General features: G+C 35.5%; 1 protein-coding gene across 1 annotated transcript in view; it reads right to left on the bottom strand.

Annotated features, from left to right (window-relative positions):
* LOC102805835 (glycine receptor subunit alpha-4-like) overlaps positions 1-16,045 on the bottom strand; it is a 29,228-nt gene extending 13,183 nt beyond the window's left edge. The window contains exons 1-3 of the mRNA XM_078006090.2: positions 15,947-16,045; positions 10,295-10,383; positions 9,490-9,557 (exon numbers count right to left, since the gene is read on the bottom strand). Of these exons, the coding sequence (XP_077862216.2) occupies positions 9,490-9,557; positions 10,295-10,383; positions 15,947-16,026 (237 nt within the window). The 5' untranslated portion in view covers positions 16,027-16,045. The remainder of the gene's footprint in view (positions 1-9,489; positions 9,558-10,294; positions 10,384-15,946) is intronic.
* Between the last annotated feature and the right edge of the window lie 390 nt (positions 16,046-16,435).

Genomic DNA, 16,435 nt, shown 5'->3' on the forward strand with positions numbered 1-16,435 from the left:
GTATAAAATAAAACGGTTCCCATCCATTGCGACAACACAACTGTATTAGCATATATCACAAAACATGGGTGGACAAATCCCACAAACTAGCCAGCTCGTGGAGGAGATAAAGAGTGGGAAATAGAAACAGTGTGGCCAACACAACGTGCAATGCATGTTGCACATTCCAATCTTGTGTTTCAGTTTATATGTTCATATATGTGCCTGTAATTTTGAATAGATAATTATTTAGCTGCGCCCCTTTCCCCGTTTTGGAATTTACTTGAGGGTCACTAATGGGCTTGAACTCCCGCAGTTCACCCACCACCAGGGTATACTTTGTACCCATTGAACATACATACAATACATTGGTTTTGGCAAGGTAGGTATGGCTTCACTATGCAAAATTTCGAATAATTCCCCGGGAATCTGATAATGCAATGATCAGTACATTAACAAAGGGAATTATGAATTGTTGTGGGTCATGAGACAACAAAAGAATGCACACTCCTATGTTGGCACCTTTCATATATCGATTAATTACAGATCCCGACAAGAGAATAATACATGCCACTATTTTCGTACCAATCGTATATTGAATAACAGATCCCGACAACAGAATAATACATGCCACTATTTTTGTTCCAATCCAATATCGAATAATAACATATACCGACAACAGAATATTACATGCCACTATTTTTGTACCAATCCTATATCGAATAATAACAGATACCGACAACAGAATAATACATGCCACTATTTTTGTACCAATCCTATATCGAATAATAACAGACCCCAACAACAAAATAATACATGCCACTATTTTGGTACCACCCCTATAGTAAAGTATAGGAGTTCCCACCAACTAAATTATATGTGCTACTATTTTGGTACCATCACCATAGTGAAGTATAGCAGTTCCCGTCAACTAAATTATATGTGCTACTATTTTGGTACCATCCCTACAGTGAAGTATAACAGTTCCCGACAACAAAATTATATGTGCCACTATTTTGGTACCATTCCTATAGTGAAGTAAAGCAGTTCCCGCCAACTAAATTATATGTGCTACTATTTTGGTACTATCCCTATAGTAAAGTATAGCAGTTCCCACCAACTAAATTATATGTGCTACTATTTTGGTACCATCCCTATTGTAAAGTATAGCAGTTCCAGACAACAAAATTATATGTGCCACTATTTTGGTACCATCCCTATTGTAAAGTATAGCAGTTCCAGACAACAAAATTATATGTGCCACTATTTTGGTACCATTCCTATAGTGAAGTAAAGCAGTTCCAGACAACAAAATTATATGTGCCACTATTTTGGTACCATCCCTATAGTGAAGTATAACAGTCCCCGACAACAAAATTATATTTGCCACTATTTTGGTACCATCCCTATAGTGAAGTATAGCAGTTCCCGCCAATTAAATTATATTTGCCACTATTTTGGTACCATCCCTATAGTGAAGTATAGCAGTTCCCGCCAACTAAATTATATGTGCTACTATTTTGGTACTATCCCTATAGTAATGTATAGCAGTTCCCACCAACCAAATTATATGTGCTACTATTTTGGTACCATCCCTATTGTAAAGTATAGCAGTTCCAGACAACAAAATTATATGTGCCACTATTTTGGTACCATCCCTATTGTAAAGTATAGCAGTTCCAGACAACAAAATTATATGTGCCACTATTTTGGTACCATTCCTATAGTGAAGTAAAGCAGTTCCAGACAACAAAATTATATGTGCCACTATTTTGGTACCATCCCTATAGTGAAGTATAACAGTCCCCGACAACAAAATTATATTTGCCACTATTTTGGTACCATCCCTATAGTGAAGTATAGCAGTTCCCGCCAATTAAATTATATTTGCCACTATTTTGGTACCATCCCTATAGTGAAGTATAGCAGTTCCCGCCAACTAAATTATATGTGCCACTATTTTGGTACCATTCCTATAGTGAAGTAAAGCAGTTCCCGCCAACTAAATTATATGTGCTACTATTTTGGTACTATCCCTATAGTAAAGTATAGCAGTTCCCACCAACTAAATTATATGTGCTACTATTTTGGTACCATCCCTATAGTGAAGTATAGCAGTTCCCGCCAATTAAATTATATGTGCCACTATTTTGGTACCATTCCTATAGTGAAGTAAAGCAGTTCCTGGCAACTAAATTATATGTGCCACTATTTTGGTACCATCACTATAGTGAGGTATAGGAGTTCCTGCCAACTAAATTATATGTGCTACTATTTTGGTACCATTCCTATAGTGAAGTAAAGCAGTTCCTGGCAACTAAATTATATGTGCCACTATTTTGGTACCATTCCTATAGTGAAGTAAAGCAGTTCCCGCCAACTAAATTATATGTGCTACTATTTTGGTACTATCCCTATAGTAAAGTATAGCAGTTCCCACCAACTAAATTATATGTGCTACTATTTTGGTACCATCCCTATTGTAAAGTATAGCAGTTCCAGACAACAAAATTATATGTGCCACTATTTTGGTACCATCCCTATTGTAAAGTATAGCAGTTCCAGACAACAAAATTATATGTGCCACTATTTTGGTACCATTCCTATAGTGAAGTAAAGCAGTTCCAGACAACAAAATTATATGTGCCACTATTTTGGTACCATCCCTATAGTAAAGTATAACAGTCCCCGACAACAAAATTATATTTGCCACTATTTTGGTACCATCCCTATAGTGAAGTATAGCAGTTCCCGCCAATTAAATTATATTTGCCACTATTTTGGTACCATCCCTATAGTGAAGTATAGCAGTTCCCGCCAACTAAATTATATGTGCTACTATTTTGGTACTATCCCTATAGTAAAGTATAGCAGTTCCCACCAACCAAATTATATGTGCTACTATTTTGGTACCATCCCTATTGTAAAGTATAGCAGTTCCAGACAACAAAATTATATGTGCCACTATTTTGGTACCATCCCTATTGTAAAGTATAGCAGTTCCAGACAACAAAATTATATGTGCCACTATTTTGGTACCATTCCTATAGTGAAGTAAAGCAGTTCCAGACAACAAAATTATATGTGCCACTATTTTGGTACCATCCCTATAGTGAAGTATAACAGTCCCCGACAACAAAATTATATTTGCCACTATTTTGGTACCATCCCTATAGTGAAGTATAGCAGTTCCCGCCAATTAAATTATATTTGCCACTATTTTGGTACCATCCCTATAGTGAAGTATAGCAGTTCCCGCCAACTAAATTATATGTGCCACTATTTTGGTACCATTCCTATAGTGAAGTAAAGCAGTTCCCGCCAACTAAATTATATGTGCTACTATTTTGGTACTATCCCTATAGTAAAGTATAGCAGTTCCCACCAACTAAATTATATGTGCTACTATTTTGGTACCATCCCTATAGTGAAGTATAGCAGTTCCCGCCAATTAAATTATATGTGCCACTATTTTGGTACCATTCCTATAGTGAAGTAAAGCAGTTCCTGGCAACTAAATTATATGTGCCACTATTTTGGTACCATCACTATAGTGAGGTATAGGAGTTCCTGCCAACTAAATTATATGTGCTACTATTTTGGTACCATCCCTATTGTAAAGTATAGCAGTTCCAGACAACAAAATTATATGTGCCACTATTTTGGTACCATTCCTATAGTGAAGTAAAGCAGTTCCAGACAACAAAATTATATGTGCCACTATTTTGGTACCATCCCTATAGTGAAGTATAACAGTCCCCGACAACAAAATTATATTTGCCACTATTTTGGTACCATCCCTATAGTGAAGTATAGCAGTTCCCGCCAATTAAATTATATTTGCCACTATTTTGGTACCATCCCTATAGTGAAGTATAGCAGTTCCCGCCAACTAAATTATATGTGCTACTATTTTGGTACTATCCCTATAGTAAAGTATAGCAGTTCCCACCAACCAAATTATATGTGCTACTATTTTGGTACCATCCCTATTGTAAAGTATAGCAGTTCCAGACAACAAAATTATATGTGCCACTATTTTGGTACCATCCCTATTGTAAAGTATAGCAGTTCCAGACAACAAAATTATATGTGCCACTATTTTGGTACCATTCCTATAGTGAAGTAAAGCAGTTCCAGACAACAAAATTATATGTGCCACTATTTTGGTACCATCCCTATAGTGAAGTATACCAGTCCCCGACAACAAAATTATATTTGCCACTATTTTGGTACCATCCCTATAGTGAAGTATAGCAGTTCCCGCCAATTAAATTATATTTGCCACTATTTTGGTACCATCCCTATAGTGAAGTATAGCAGTTCCCGCCAACTAAATTATATGTGCCACTATTTTGGTACCATTCCTATAGTGAAGTAAAGCAGTTCCCGCCAACTAAATTATATGTGCTACTATTTTGGTACTATCCCTATAGTAAAGTATAGCAGTTCCCACCAACTAAATTATATGTGCTACTATTTTGGTACCATCCCTATAGTGAAGTATAGCAGTTCCCGCCAATTAAATTATATGTGCCACTATTTTGGTACCATTCCTATAGTGAAGTAAAGCAGTTCCTGGCAACTAAATTATATGTGCCACTATTTTGGTACCATCACTATAGTGAGGTATAGGAGTTCCTGCCAACTAAATTATATGTGCTACTATTTTGGTACCATTCCTATAGTGAAGTAAAGCAGTTCCTGGCAACTAAATTATATGTGCCACTATTTTGGTACCATCACTATAGTGAGGTATAGGAGTTCCTGCCAACTAAATTATATGTGCTACTATTTTGGTACCATTCCTATAGTGAAGTAAAGCAGTTCCTGGCAACTAAATTATATGTGCCACTATTTTGGTACCATTCCTATAGTGAAGTAAAGCAATTCCCGCCAACTAAATTATATGTGCTACTATTTTGGTACTATCCCTATAGTAAAGTATAGCAGTTCCCACCAACTAAATTATATGTGCTACTATTTTGGTACCATCCCTATTGTAAAGTATAGCAGTTCCAGACAACAAAATTATATGTGCCACTATTTTGGTACCATCCCTATTGTAAAGTATAGCAGTTCCAGACAACAAAATTATATGTGCCACTATTTTGGTACCATTCCTATAGTGAAGTAAAGCAGTTCCAGACAACAAAATTATATGTGCCACTATTTTGGTACCATCCCTATAGTGAAGTATAACAGTCCCCGACAACAAAATTATATTTGCCACTATTTTGGTACCATCCCTATAGTGAAGTATAGCAGTTCCCGCCAATTAAATTATATTTGCCACTATTTTGGTACCATCCCTATAGTGAAGTATAGCAGTTCCCGCCAACTAAATTATATGTGCCACTATTTTGGTACCATTCCTATAGTGAAGTAAAGCAGTTCCCGCCAACTAAATTATATGTGCCACTATTTTGGTACCATCACTATAGTGAGGTATAGGAGTTCCTGCCAACTAAATTATATGTGCTACTATTTTGGTACCATTCCTATAGTGAAGTAAAGCAGTTCCTGGCAACTAAATTATATGTGCCACTATTTTGGTACCATCACTATAGTGAGGTATAGGAGTTCCTGCCAACTAAATTATATGTGCTACTATTTTGGTACCATTCCTATAGTGAAGTAAAGCAGTTCCTGGCAACTAAATTATATGTGCCACTATTTTGGTACCATTCCTATAGTGAAGTAAAGCAATTCCCGCCAACTAAATTATATGTGCTACTATTTTGGTACTATCCCTATAGTAAAGTATAGCAGTTCCCACCAACTAAATTATATGTGCTACTATTTTGGTACCATCCCTATAGTGAAGTATAACAGTTCCCGCCAATTAAATTATATGTGCCACTATTTTGGTACCATTCCTATAGTGAAGTAAAGCAGTTCCCGCCAACTAAATTATATGTGCTACTATTTTGGTACTATCCCTATAGTAAAGTATAGCAGTTCCCACCAACCAAATTATATGTGCTACTATTTTGGTACCATCCCTATTGTAAAGTATAGCAGTTCCAGACAACAAAATTATATGTGCCACTATTTTGGTACCATCCCTATTGTAAAGTATAGCAGTTCCAGACAACAAAATTATATGTGCCACTATTTTGGTACCATCCCTATTGTAAAGTATAGCAGTTCCAGACAACAAAATTATATGTGCCACTATTTTGGTACCATTCCTATAGTGAAGTAAAGCAGTTCCAGACAACAAAATTATATGTGCCACTATTTTGGTACCATCCCTATAGTGAAGTATAACAGTCCCCGACAACAAAATTATATTTGCCACTATTTTGGTACCATCCCTATAGTGAAGTATAGCAGTTCCCGCCAATTAAATTATATTTGCCACTATTTTGGTACCATCCCTATAGTGAAGTATAGCAGTTCCCACCAATTAAATTATATGTGCCACTATTTTGGTGCCATTCCTATAGTGAAGTAAAGCAGTTCCTGGCAACTAAATTATATGTGCCACTATTTTGGTACCATCACTATAGTGAGGTATAGGTGTTCCTGCCAACTAAATTATATGTGCTACTATTTTGGTACCATTCCTATAGTGAAGTAAAGCAGTTCCTGGCAACTAAATTATATGTGCCACTATTTTGGTACCATCACTATAGTGAAGTATAGGAGTTCCTGCCAACTAAATTATATGTGCTACTATTTTGGTACCATTCCTATAGTGAAGTAAAGCAGTTCCCGCCAACTAAATTATATGTGCTACTATTTTGGTACTATCCCTATAGTAAAGTATAGCAGTTCCCACCAACTAAATTATATGTGCTACTATTTTGGTACCATCCCTATTGTAAAGTATAGCAGTTCCAGACAACAAAATTATATGTGCCACTATTTTGGTACCATCCCTATAGTGAAGTATAACAGTCCCCGACAACAAAATTATATGTGCTACTATTTTGGTACCATCCCTATAGTAAAGTATAGCAGTTCCCGCCAATTAAATTATATGTGCTACTATTTTGGCACCATCCCTATAGTGAAGTATAACAGTCCCCGACAACAAAATTATATGTGCTACTATTTTGGTACCATTCCTTTATTGAAGTATAACAGTCCCGACAACAAAATTATATGTGCTACTATTTTGGTACCATCCCTATAGTAAAGTATAGCAGTTCCTGCCAACTAAATTATATGTGCTACTATTTTGGTACCATCCCTATAGTGAAGTATAGGAGTTCCTGACAACAAAATTATATGTGCCACTATTTTGGTACCATCCCTATAGTGAAGTATAGCAGTTCCCGCCAATTAAATTATATTTGCCACTATTTTGGTACCATCCCTATAGTGAAGTATAGCAGTTCCCGCCTATTAAATTATATGTGCCACTATTTTGGTACCATCCCTATAGTGAAGTATAGCAGTTCCCGCCAATTAAATTATATGTGCCACTATTTTGGTACCATTCCTATAGTGAAGTAAAGCAGTTCCTGGCAACTAAATTATATGTGCCACTATTTTGGTACCATTCCTATAGTGAAGTAAAGCAGTTCCCGCCAACTAAATTATATGTGCTACTATTTTGGTACCATCCCTATAGTGAAGTATAGCAGTTCCCGCCAATTAAATTATATGTGCCACTATTTTGGTACCATCCCTATAGTGAAGTATAACAGTCCCGACAACTAAATTATATGTGCTACTATTTTGGTACCATCCCTGTAGTAAAGTATAATTTGTGTGCAATTTTACTGTTAAAGAATTTTTGTCATCAAATCCATTTTCAAGAAACATTTAATTTGGTACACACCTTCAATTTATTTTATTTTCATGCTAAACGTTGATACTTTTACAATCCACCAATGTCCAAACAAGCTGCAGGTATTTTTGTTACTAGTGGCGGTCTTTATTGTCGAAGTAGTTATTGTCCGCTTGCTCATTAGTAGTATTCAATGGGCTTTACTGCCACCTCCTAGGTCGCTCATTATTGACACGGTACCAAAATAGTGGCAAATACCAAAATAGTGGCTTAACACACGGGGTCTAACTAAGGGAAGACATCATGACATTATATGTTTATTACACGCATGTTTTCACAGGTCGACATAGTGGAACAGCGGAGTGTTGACAGTGAAAGTATTGCTTAAATAACGCAGAATACAAATATAACTTATTGCGAGAGCAATATGCCTTGTGTCGGGATCGCAGGCGATAGTCCGCCATCAACGGTGCTGGTGTACATAGTGTGACGCCACTCGCTTATGCTCGTGGTGTGATGTCACTCCTATTCAATGTTTTATTCTTAGTGTGGTAAATGTTTATAATAATACTCAATTTTATTGGTCTCCGCTTCACCTAGTATATTCCTGAACCTTAATACCTCCAAGATTTAAATCACAGTTATTTTGTGCTTTCTTTTAATTGAATTTTATTCTTGGAAGCGATTTCAATTTGTCGTCTGATGCGGGCTCATCTGTTTACTTCGACCGCTATTACGTACAATGATAAGCATGTGTTCGGTCAAAAAAACAGAGGTTATTAAATTAGGACACTAATATTTGGTGATTTCTGACCAATGCGCGCACCTCGTATGCTAATGTTGCTTACGACATGGTGTTCTATTTCACGCGAACGCCTTACGTTACGTTGGGGTGTGGCAATCCTTCGCGATATTTGCTTCAATTCTATATCGTAAAGTTCAGCTTAACGTCAGGGGCCAGGGAAACCATCAAATAAATTGCTGAGCTAGTGGTCCATTCCCCTTCTCTCATAGACGCAAGCTGGTGGCGCTGTATCTCTATCAATTATAAACTTCTGATATCGATCATCGATTTTTGATAATCATTGATCGTATCGCACAGTTTTTTGTTCTATACTTAAATATTTATTCATTTGTTTTATATCTGCAACTAACATGTATTAACTTTGTACTTTTAATGAGACTTATTTTTTGGTGGTGAATTAATTAATGAATTTATTAATCAATGATGTATTAATAACGCCCATTGATATGTAATGCTTATAAGTAAACACTAAACAAATAAATACGATATCTGGCTGAATCTGTTTAGCTTAATCGATTTATGCTGAAGTAATGGTTTCAATTTCAACTTGCGTCTGGCTAAGGTAGCGTTTAATGCCTCAATGGTCAGTGCCACTTTGATTGCAATGTACAACATTCCAACACTAATATGTTGTTCATAGTTTCACAAATGTATATATCATAAAAACGATTGCCTTGATGTGTTCTCTTGCATTTGATGACATCTCCTAATGATATTATTGTTATTACGTTCAACTGCGCTATTATTCTATTCAAATTGCTGGTTTCCAATCTTCGACGGGAATTTACAGGTCCTTTTTTTTACAAATAATAGATTATGTCTACTTTACGTTACTTGCACAATCTTACTCGCGAGCAAATGTTACTCGAAGCAGACGAGACGAATTCAGCGAGTGTAACCACACCACATTGGTTAAAATCCATCTCGTTAATCAAAATGAAATTATTTGTGATCAACTTACCATACTGCTCTCTGACACAGAGTCGAAACTGTTTATATTAATATTACAAGCAACAATAGTCGGTTCACCTGGTACAACAATGTTAGATAGAATAAGTATTTGTGTACAAAGCATAGTACGTCTATATCATTAATATCACTGGAGTTATAGTATCACAATTTACGATATGCGTTTCTCTGGCGACGTCCATAATATCATGTTTTTAATGAAAAATACATTCAAGAATAGCTCATCTGGTTATCCTCCATATTCAGGAGTCCCCCAGGGCAGCAATCCCTCGGAACAGAAAATAAATCATGTACGATACATGCACTTTTAATTATATTCACAAACAGAAATTTTAGAACATCCCACGAGAAGCCGATCTCCTCAGTGATAAAATGTGCAACGAATTACAGTTTTTTTTTTGTATTCTGCACCTGAGATAGATTCCATTAGTAAATGGAAGCTACTTGTTTTAGGTCAATAAGGAATTCCAATTCGCGGCAGCGCTCAAATTAAATCACTTCCGTTTCCTTCATAATGTCTATACGATTCCTTTAATGATATCAGTCTCGTGCAGAAAGGTCAAGCGGATTTCTTTATTTGCATAAAATACGTGTTTTTCCCACGAATTGTACGGCCTCGAAAATTGTCACAAATTTGTTAAAAGTTATATTCACAGTTACAAATTCCTGTATCAGGCAAACAATACCTCCTTCTAATAAACGTTAAATTATTCAGAAATATTTGGCGAGCAATGATGCGTCTCGTTCCTCGCATGTGACATGGCCAGACGAATACCAAACTGTTTAGTAATACTCACCCCTCACTGTGGGCCTTAGTTTACTGATCTGTGTATCTCCAATTTGACTTAGTAATTTGAGGTCTTCTCTGAAATATTCATCACGCTGCCTAGAATACAATGTAGACAATACTTAAAGCGAGAGGGTCATCACCTGCGCATGCGCGGGAATTGAGTCCCAAGCGACGAGAACAACACAAATTAAAAACGCAAAGGCTAATGGGTAGACGCTTGTTTGTAAACAATAACACGCTATGGCCATCTTACGCAAGCGCAGATGACGACTACCCCTCTTTAACTTCATTCGTTACAATAATATTTAATCCATATACCATGACAGTTCAGTGTAATTGAGCAGTGTAGTAAGTTTCTATTTTTATGTAGACCAAAACGGGCGTGTGCTATGAATTCGCGTATTTGTGAGATTTTAATATTAGTATATATATGTTACCAATGCCTAAATAAAGTGTTGACTTCAATATTTCCTTATCGCAATCTGGTAAACGTATATTTGTATGTTTAACTACCCATATTATTAGTACTTGCATTGACGGCAAATAACATATTTCTGATTCGATGCAATTAACTGCATCATCGCGAAGTAGCGCGCAGAAAACGCGTGTATATTGACGAACTGCACCGTCAGGATTGCTCTAATAATTACTTGTGTCCGTGTGCGTGGCGTTTTCACGTACTAACTCTTTTATGATTTTGGAGTTGGACGATTTAATTCAAACTTCACAAGCAGGTTACACCTTCACTAATATTAGATGGTATACTCTGAGAAAAAAATGGTTCCCATGGTAACAACCAAAAAACTGATTTATTAATACCGTCGCCTTCAATACCTATAATATTCTTTTAAAAGCTTCCCACATATCTCATTCTACTCATCTTAAATGTGGTTGCTATTTGTTTGTATTTTTTTATATTTTTTATATTTTTTTTTCATTGCCTTTTCTTTGATTTTTGTTGGGGGGGGGACTAGGCCAACATTGGTCAAACGTGACAAACAGATCACACCTGCACTCGTGAACACAAGAAAGTGAACGAATTTAGAAAAAAAAAACAAGTTTGTCCCATTGTTGCAATGACAACGACCGGAAACTTGATTTCAGACATAGCTTAACGCAAAATGTATCCTAGTACAACTTTTTGAGTCAAAATCACATTTCAATTTGCCTTAGTGTTACGATTCCGTGTTCACGTTGGTCCTACCTATACCATGGTAGCATCCAAAACCTTTTTTCATTCAAATTTGTGTTCATGATTTGTTAATAGAAAAATACAAGAAAGAAATAGCTCTGACACTTAAGCTTATCAAATATAATTATGATATGACTTGCAATCACAATAGTTTTGTTTTTCGGAATACAACATCAAACGACAAAGACAAATTAAGTGTTATGTGTGTTCGCATTAGAACTATAACGGGAAAACTGTCAGCGTCCTCAAACAACAGATTATAGCATATAACTATGTGTCATATGTATATTCGATATTGAGCAGGGGATATCAAACTGGGTATAAAATGTTTCACATTTGACTCTCAAAACCTGAATGTGTTTATGTATTTTTGCCTAACCTTCACACTTGCATTAAATGTTTTCTAAGTGATCCCAAATATTGAGTTACATTTTTGACACAACTGGTTAATAATCAAGGCCACATTATATATGTTTGTTTATTTGAAATAGTTTCAAGGTAAACATATCTACCGCTTCGAAATGAACACGCATGTAACCTGCAACACGCGGCAGTTAGAATTTCAGGACTAAAGATTAAAAATCAAGGTTTCATTCACATGTGTTTTTGTATGATCACTAAAGATATGTAAGTAGAAATATGTGAGCACATGCTCCATATGACAAGTTCAAGGCTTGATCAGTTTTCCAGTTCTTAGTTCATTATTATATTATGTGTTCATATTAGTTAAATAATAAGTTAATGCTTAACAAATGTACACTAGATTTCCGTCCACTACTAAGCAACCATATCCCAAAATATGTTGATACACAGTATTATTAAAGTAGTCTGGCACAGATAGGCATTTTCGACGAGACGAGTGCTGTTAGGTGATAACAAAACGGCGCTTGGTTCAGTGTTTTGTCAAATAACTTTGTACAGTGCAAGACACCGAAACATCGTATTCAATGGAAACCATTCGCCTCAGAAGTGAAACAATCTGCCATCCACATCAGAAGGTACGACCCTGCAGATTCGTGCCTTCCCAAATAGGTTTTCGAATGCTAGATTGGTTAATATATACATGTTTTAGTATTTTTGATTCATTACAAAATAGTTAGTATGTTATCCCTGAATGATTTTATTCAACAGTTTAAAGCGTCTATTACTGCTTGGTGAATAGTTTTATCGAGATAACCACATGTAGATTAAAGATATTTGTTTAATGCTATAAAGTACATAAATTACACGTATAATGTGCATTGCAATGATGAATCATAGCAAACATTAGTCACCCTGGGAAATAACACCTATGAAAGTGTGTCATACCAAAAGTGGCCAACTGATTACATTGCGTTGTATGAATAGATGAACATTTACTGCTACACATTTTGTTACTCAGTCTGTTTCCGTTTGGATATATATCATGCCACTTGACAAACAATTTCGCCAACATCCCTCTGCTACATTACCTACGTTTAGTTAGTTGGCTTACGATGGCTTCACACATTAAATGTTAGAATAGGCACATACTAATCACTTCACTATAGCTCCATGATTAGCGGATCATCCTAAAAATATGTATCAATAATATATTAATCCGATTTATATAATTATGACATTTTACCATGCTGCGTGATAGTCATTTGGGCTCTGACATATATTATATTCCGCATTAAATACAGTATTTCGTGTTTGTTTACATGTTCCCCGTTATCTCGTTCATTGAATATAAATATTCATATGTATGTACTATATGACTCAATACAGAATACATTCAAATAATTAAATTCGTAGCATGGAATCTAATGTTGCAAAAAGTTAAATTAAAATTATATGTTAAATTAATTAAAGCAGCTAAATCGCAATTACTGAGAATACAAATCTTGATTATTAATCTTCTCATGAATATCTTAGAGTTCGATAATATTGATTAGAGACCGCCATCAAGTCAGTCTGCGTAGAACGCTGAAAACACTGAATTAATATTAAACTGCATATTATCAGTTTCATTAGCGTTAATAACCAGGCTATAAATCAAAATCAAATAATAATAAAAAGATTTTCAAAATGCATTACTTATTTATACTTATTTCTTATAGAACTAACATTCGACAACACGGACATAAAAGCGACACGAATTTGGGAATAGGTGTATTGCTGCTAGTTGAATGCAATGTCTAGACGTAAAATAAATTAAAGAAAAATAAAGGAAAATAAAGTACATATACACTTCGTATCCAGCTAGAACCGGCGTACACTGTACCATGACGTATTATGACTAGCGTAGAGAATTTGTTCGGAACAATGGATCGAATGGCTATTATATTTAACTTTAGCAAATTACTTCTTTGTGTATTATGTTTTTGCATAATTTTGCTCTCTATGTTCATTGCAAATGTAAGTTGCTTCTCAAATGTGTACTAATTCTTATCCTGAGGTCAAGTAGCACCGACACAAATAATGACGTATGTAATACTCATATTTCCATTTCGATATTGTGTAATAAAAGGCAACAATCGACAACGTTGAAGTATTACACAGAAGGAAATGCAGAGTTCAGACAAACATCTGACAAATATTATTAACGAGACTCAACAGTTTTTGTTGAACTCAATTTAGAAATTCACGGTTTATTTCACGTATAACATGTCACTGTATGCTCACATTCGATGCTGAATTAGATTCATGAAAAATTCACGGGTGGTCACCATAAATCATTATGGGCGTAGCAAATAAAGAAATTGTTATTGCATTTGTACTTACAATACAAGAATTTCGATTACCGTTATCATCAACTGATATATCCAACTGTTTGTTTATAATGCAAATGCATACTCACGCATTCTATTGTATCTCCATAGACTGAGAGCTACCGTAAAACTAATGATTACATACTAATGGCAAAAACACGTATGAACTATTTAGTAGTTTATATTTATACATAGAAAGTCTGTAAGTCAACTCTCATGGGAGGAGTTCATGAAGATATCAATAATTTAATTCTCAAATATATAACATAGCACTACTGTAAATTATGTTTCGTCTAGTAAAAAAAATAGTTAAATGTGCAAATTAAATATAATATTCTGCACAGAGGTGGATTGTTCACATGCGTTTCAAATGTCCAATCGTATGCTATTTCAAAATTATGAAATATTAAATACATTATTCAAATTAATATAGTTATCAAATTTAAACCTTATTAAATGTGATTCATATGTGTCCTGCTGTTCCTAAAAAGAAAGGTAATCTGCATACATGCCAAATGTGACAGTCATGCTTTTTTGGACTATTAGGGAATATTTAGGTTTACCCTACTCAACTACTTTAGTCGTATAATCCTAAATAGTCTGCCTAATTTAGTATTTTGATATAAATAGTCATAGAATACTTTATAAAGTATATTCTCTCCAACTGAATACACAGCTACACACATTCGGTTTGCTTAACTATGATAACATTATGTAGTTATTAGCTGGCAAACTGCTTTGATATTATTTTAGTAACATCGTGTAGGGAAAGGTTCAGGTCGTGGAGTAGGGGAGACTAAGACTAGGTGTGCCTAGTTAGAACACAAAGCAGCAACTGATTTAATCGTTAAAACTGAGCAACTGTATACTATTACAGATCAATATTTGTATAGACAGAAATTGCAGATTAACAGGATGTTACGTAACATCTAAGTCGTAAAAACATGTGTCCAGGCATCTGTTCTTCTTATCTACAAATCACACAATTTCCGAAACATCGGGATTTATTTCTTGTGTCACCACATACTGTGTCAATGCTATGGGTGTGGCAGTGAGTCATGTGTAAGTAACAACTACACATAGTAATATTATAGAAAGCAAAACACTTAAAGAGACATATGATACGTTCATGCAATAAGACACGTACTCGTTGAACTCTCATCCACTATACGAACATATTCCCTGGAACAGACATACATTAATCGTTCGCTATTGACGTCCACGATACTGAACTCAGTAGGGTCATAGGATATATCGCTAAGCGTCAAAACTGTACTACATAATTTGTTTATTAAATAAGTAGGATACCACGGGTGTATAAGTGAAAAAAACGTAAAAAGTATAAGTTAGAGTTGGGCAGAAGGACTACGTATGATATAATTGTGAATTCCCCCAGTCTATGGTATCTGGAGATCCGCACTTAACGTCAACTACATTCGATAGTTTGTACCCTGAACTCATTTTTTTTAATCAGAATTAGTTTCGTCTCAAATCAGCGTAAACATACATCAAGTTCCAGCATATGGGCATTTGAAAGGTCGTTCATTCTATTTATATACAATTGCGTGCCCGGGGCAACTGTTACACGATACTTTAGCAAAATTAAATAAAACAATAATGTATGGATTGTTTTATCACTTAAGTCGAAGTCACTGACACAGCATAGTATAAGGCGCTTTAATGACACACACATTAAAGTAACAGAGTTTGTTCACCGTAAATAAATGTTACTTACCCGAGAGTAAGAGCCAACTGGATCAGCAATATTTTGGTAGTAAAAGCGCGTGACAACGCTGCTGTCGAAATGACCGCCATACCGAGTGTAATACGATGTATGAATATAATCTGAATAATGAATTTAGATGACGATCCCGCTATGTCTGAACGGTCTGATGTCGACAGCTGTTTCCGTGCGGAGCTATTCCATGGATCTGCCTCCTGACGAGACACGGTGATACTGTAGGCCAAAACAAAAGAATAAAGCTGAACTAAGCGCCTGGCTGGTTGTGTAAACGGCATCACACTATTGCAAAGCAATGCGCACTGACCTTAGGTGATCTATTTTGTATGATAACCATTCAAACGGAGGTTAAACGATTATGTCTCTACAGACATGGTTTACATTCAGTGTGCACCCAACGACAATGTCTCTCGTTGTTTCATTGAAAATCTAAGTTACCCGCCTTACATACGGTATACTTACTTATGTGCCTTTATGCACTGT

This window comes from Saccoglossus kowalevskii, chromosome 14 (genome assembly GCF_978046115.1).
Source record: "Saccoglossus kowalevskii chromosome 14, keSacKowa6.1, whole genome shotgun sequence".
Lineage (NCBI taxonomy): Eukaryota > Metazoa > Hemichordata > Enteropneusta > Harrimaniidae > Saccoglossus > Saccoglossus kowalevskii.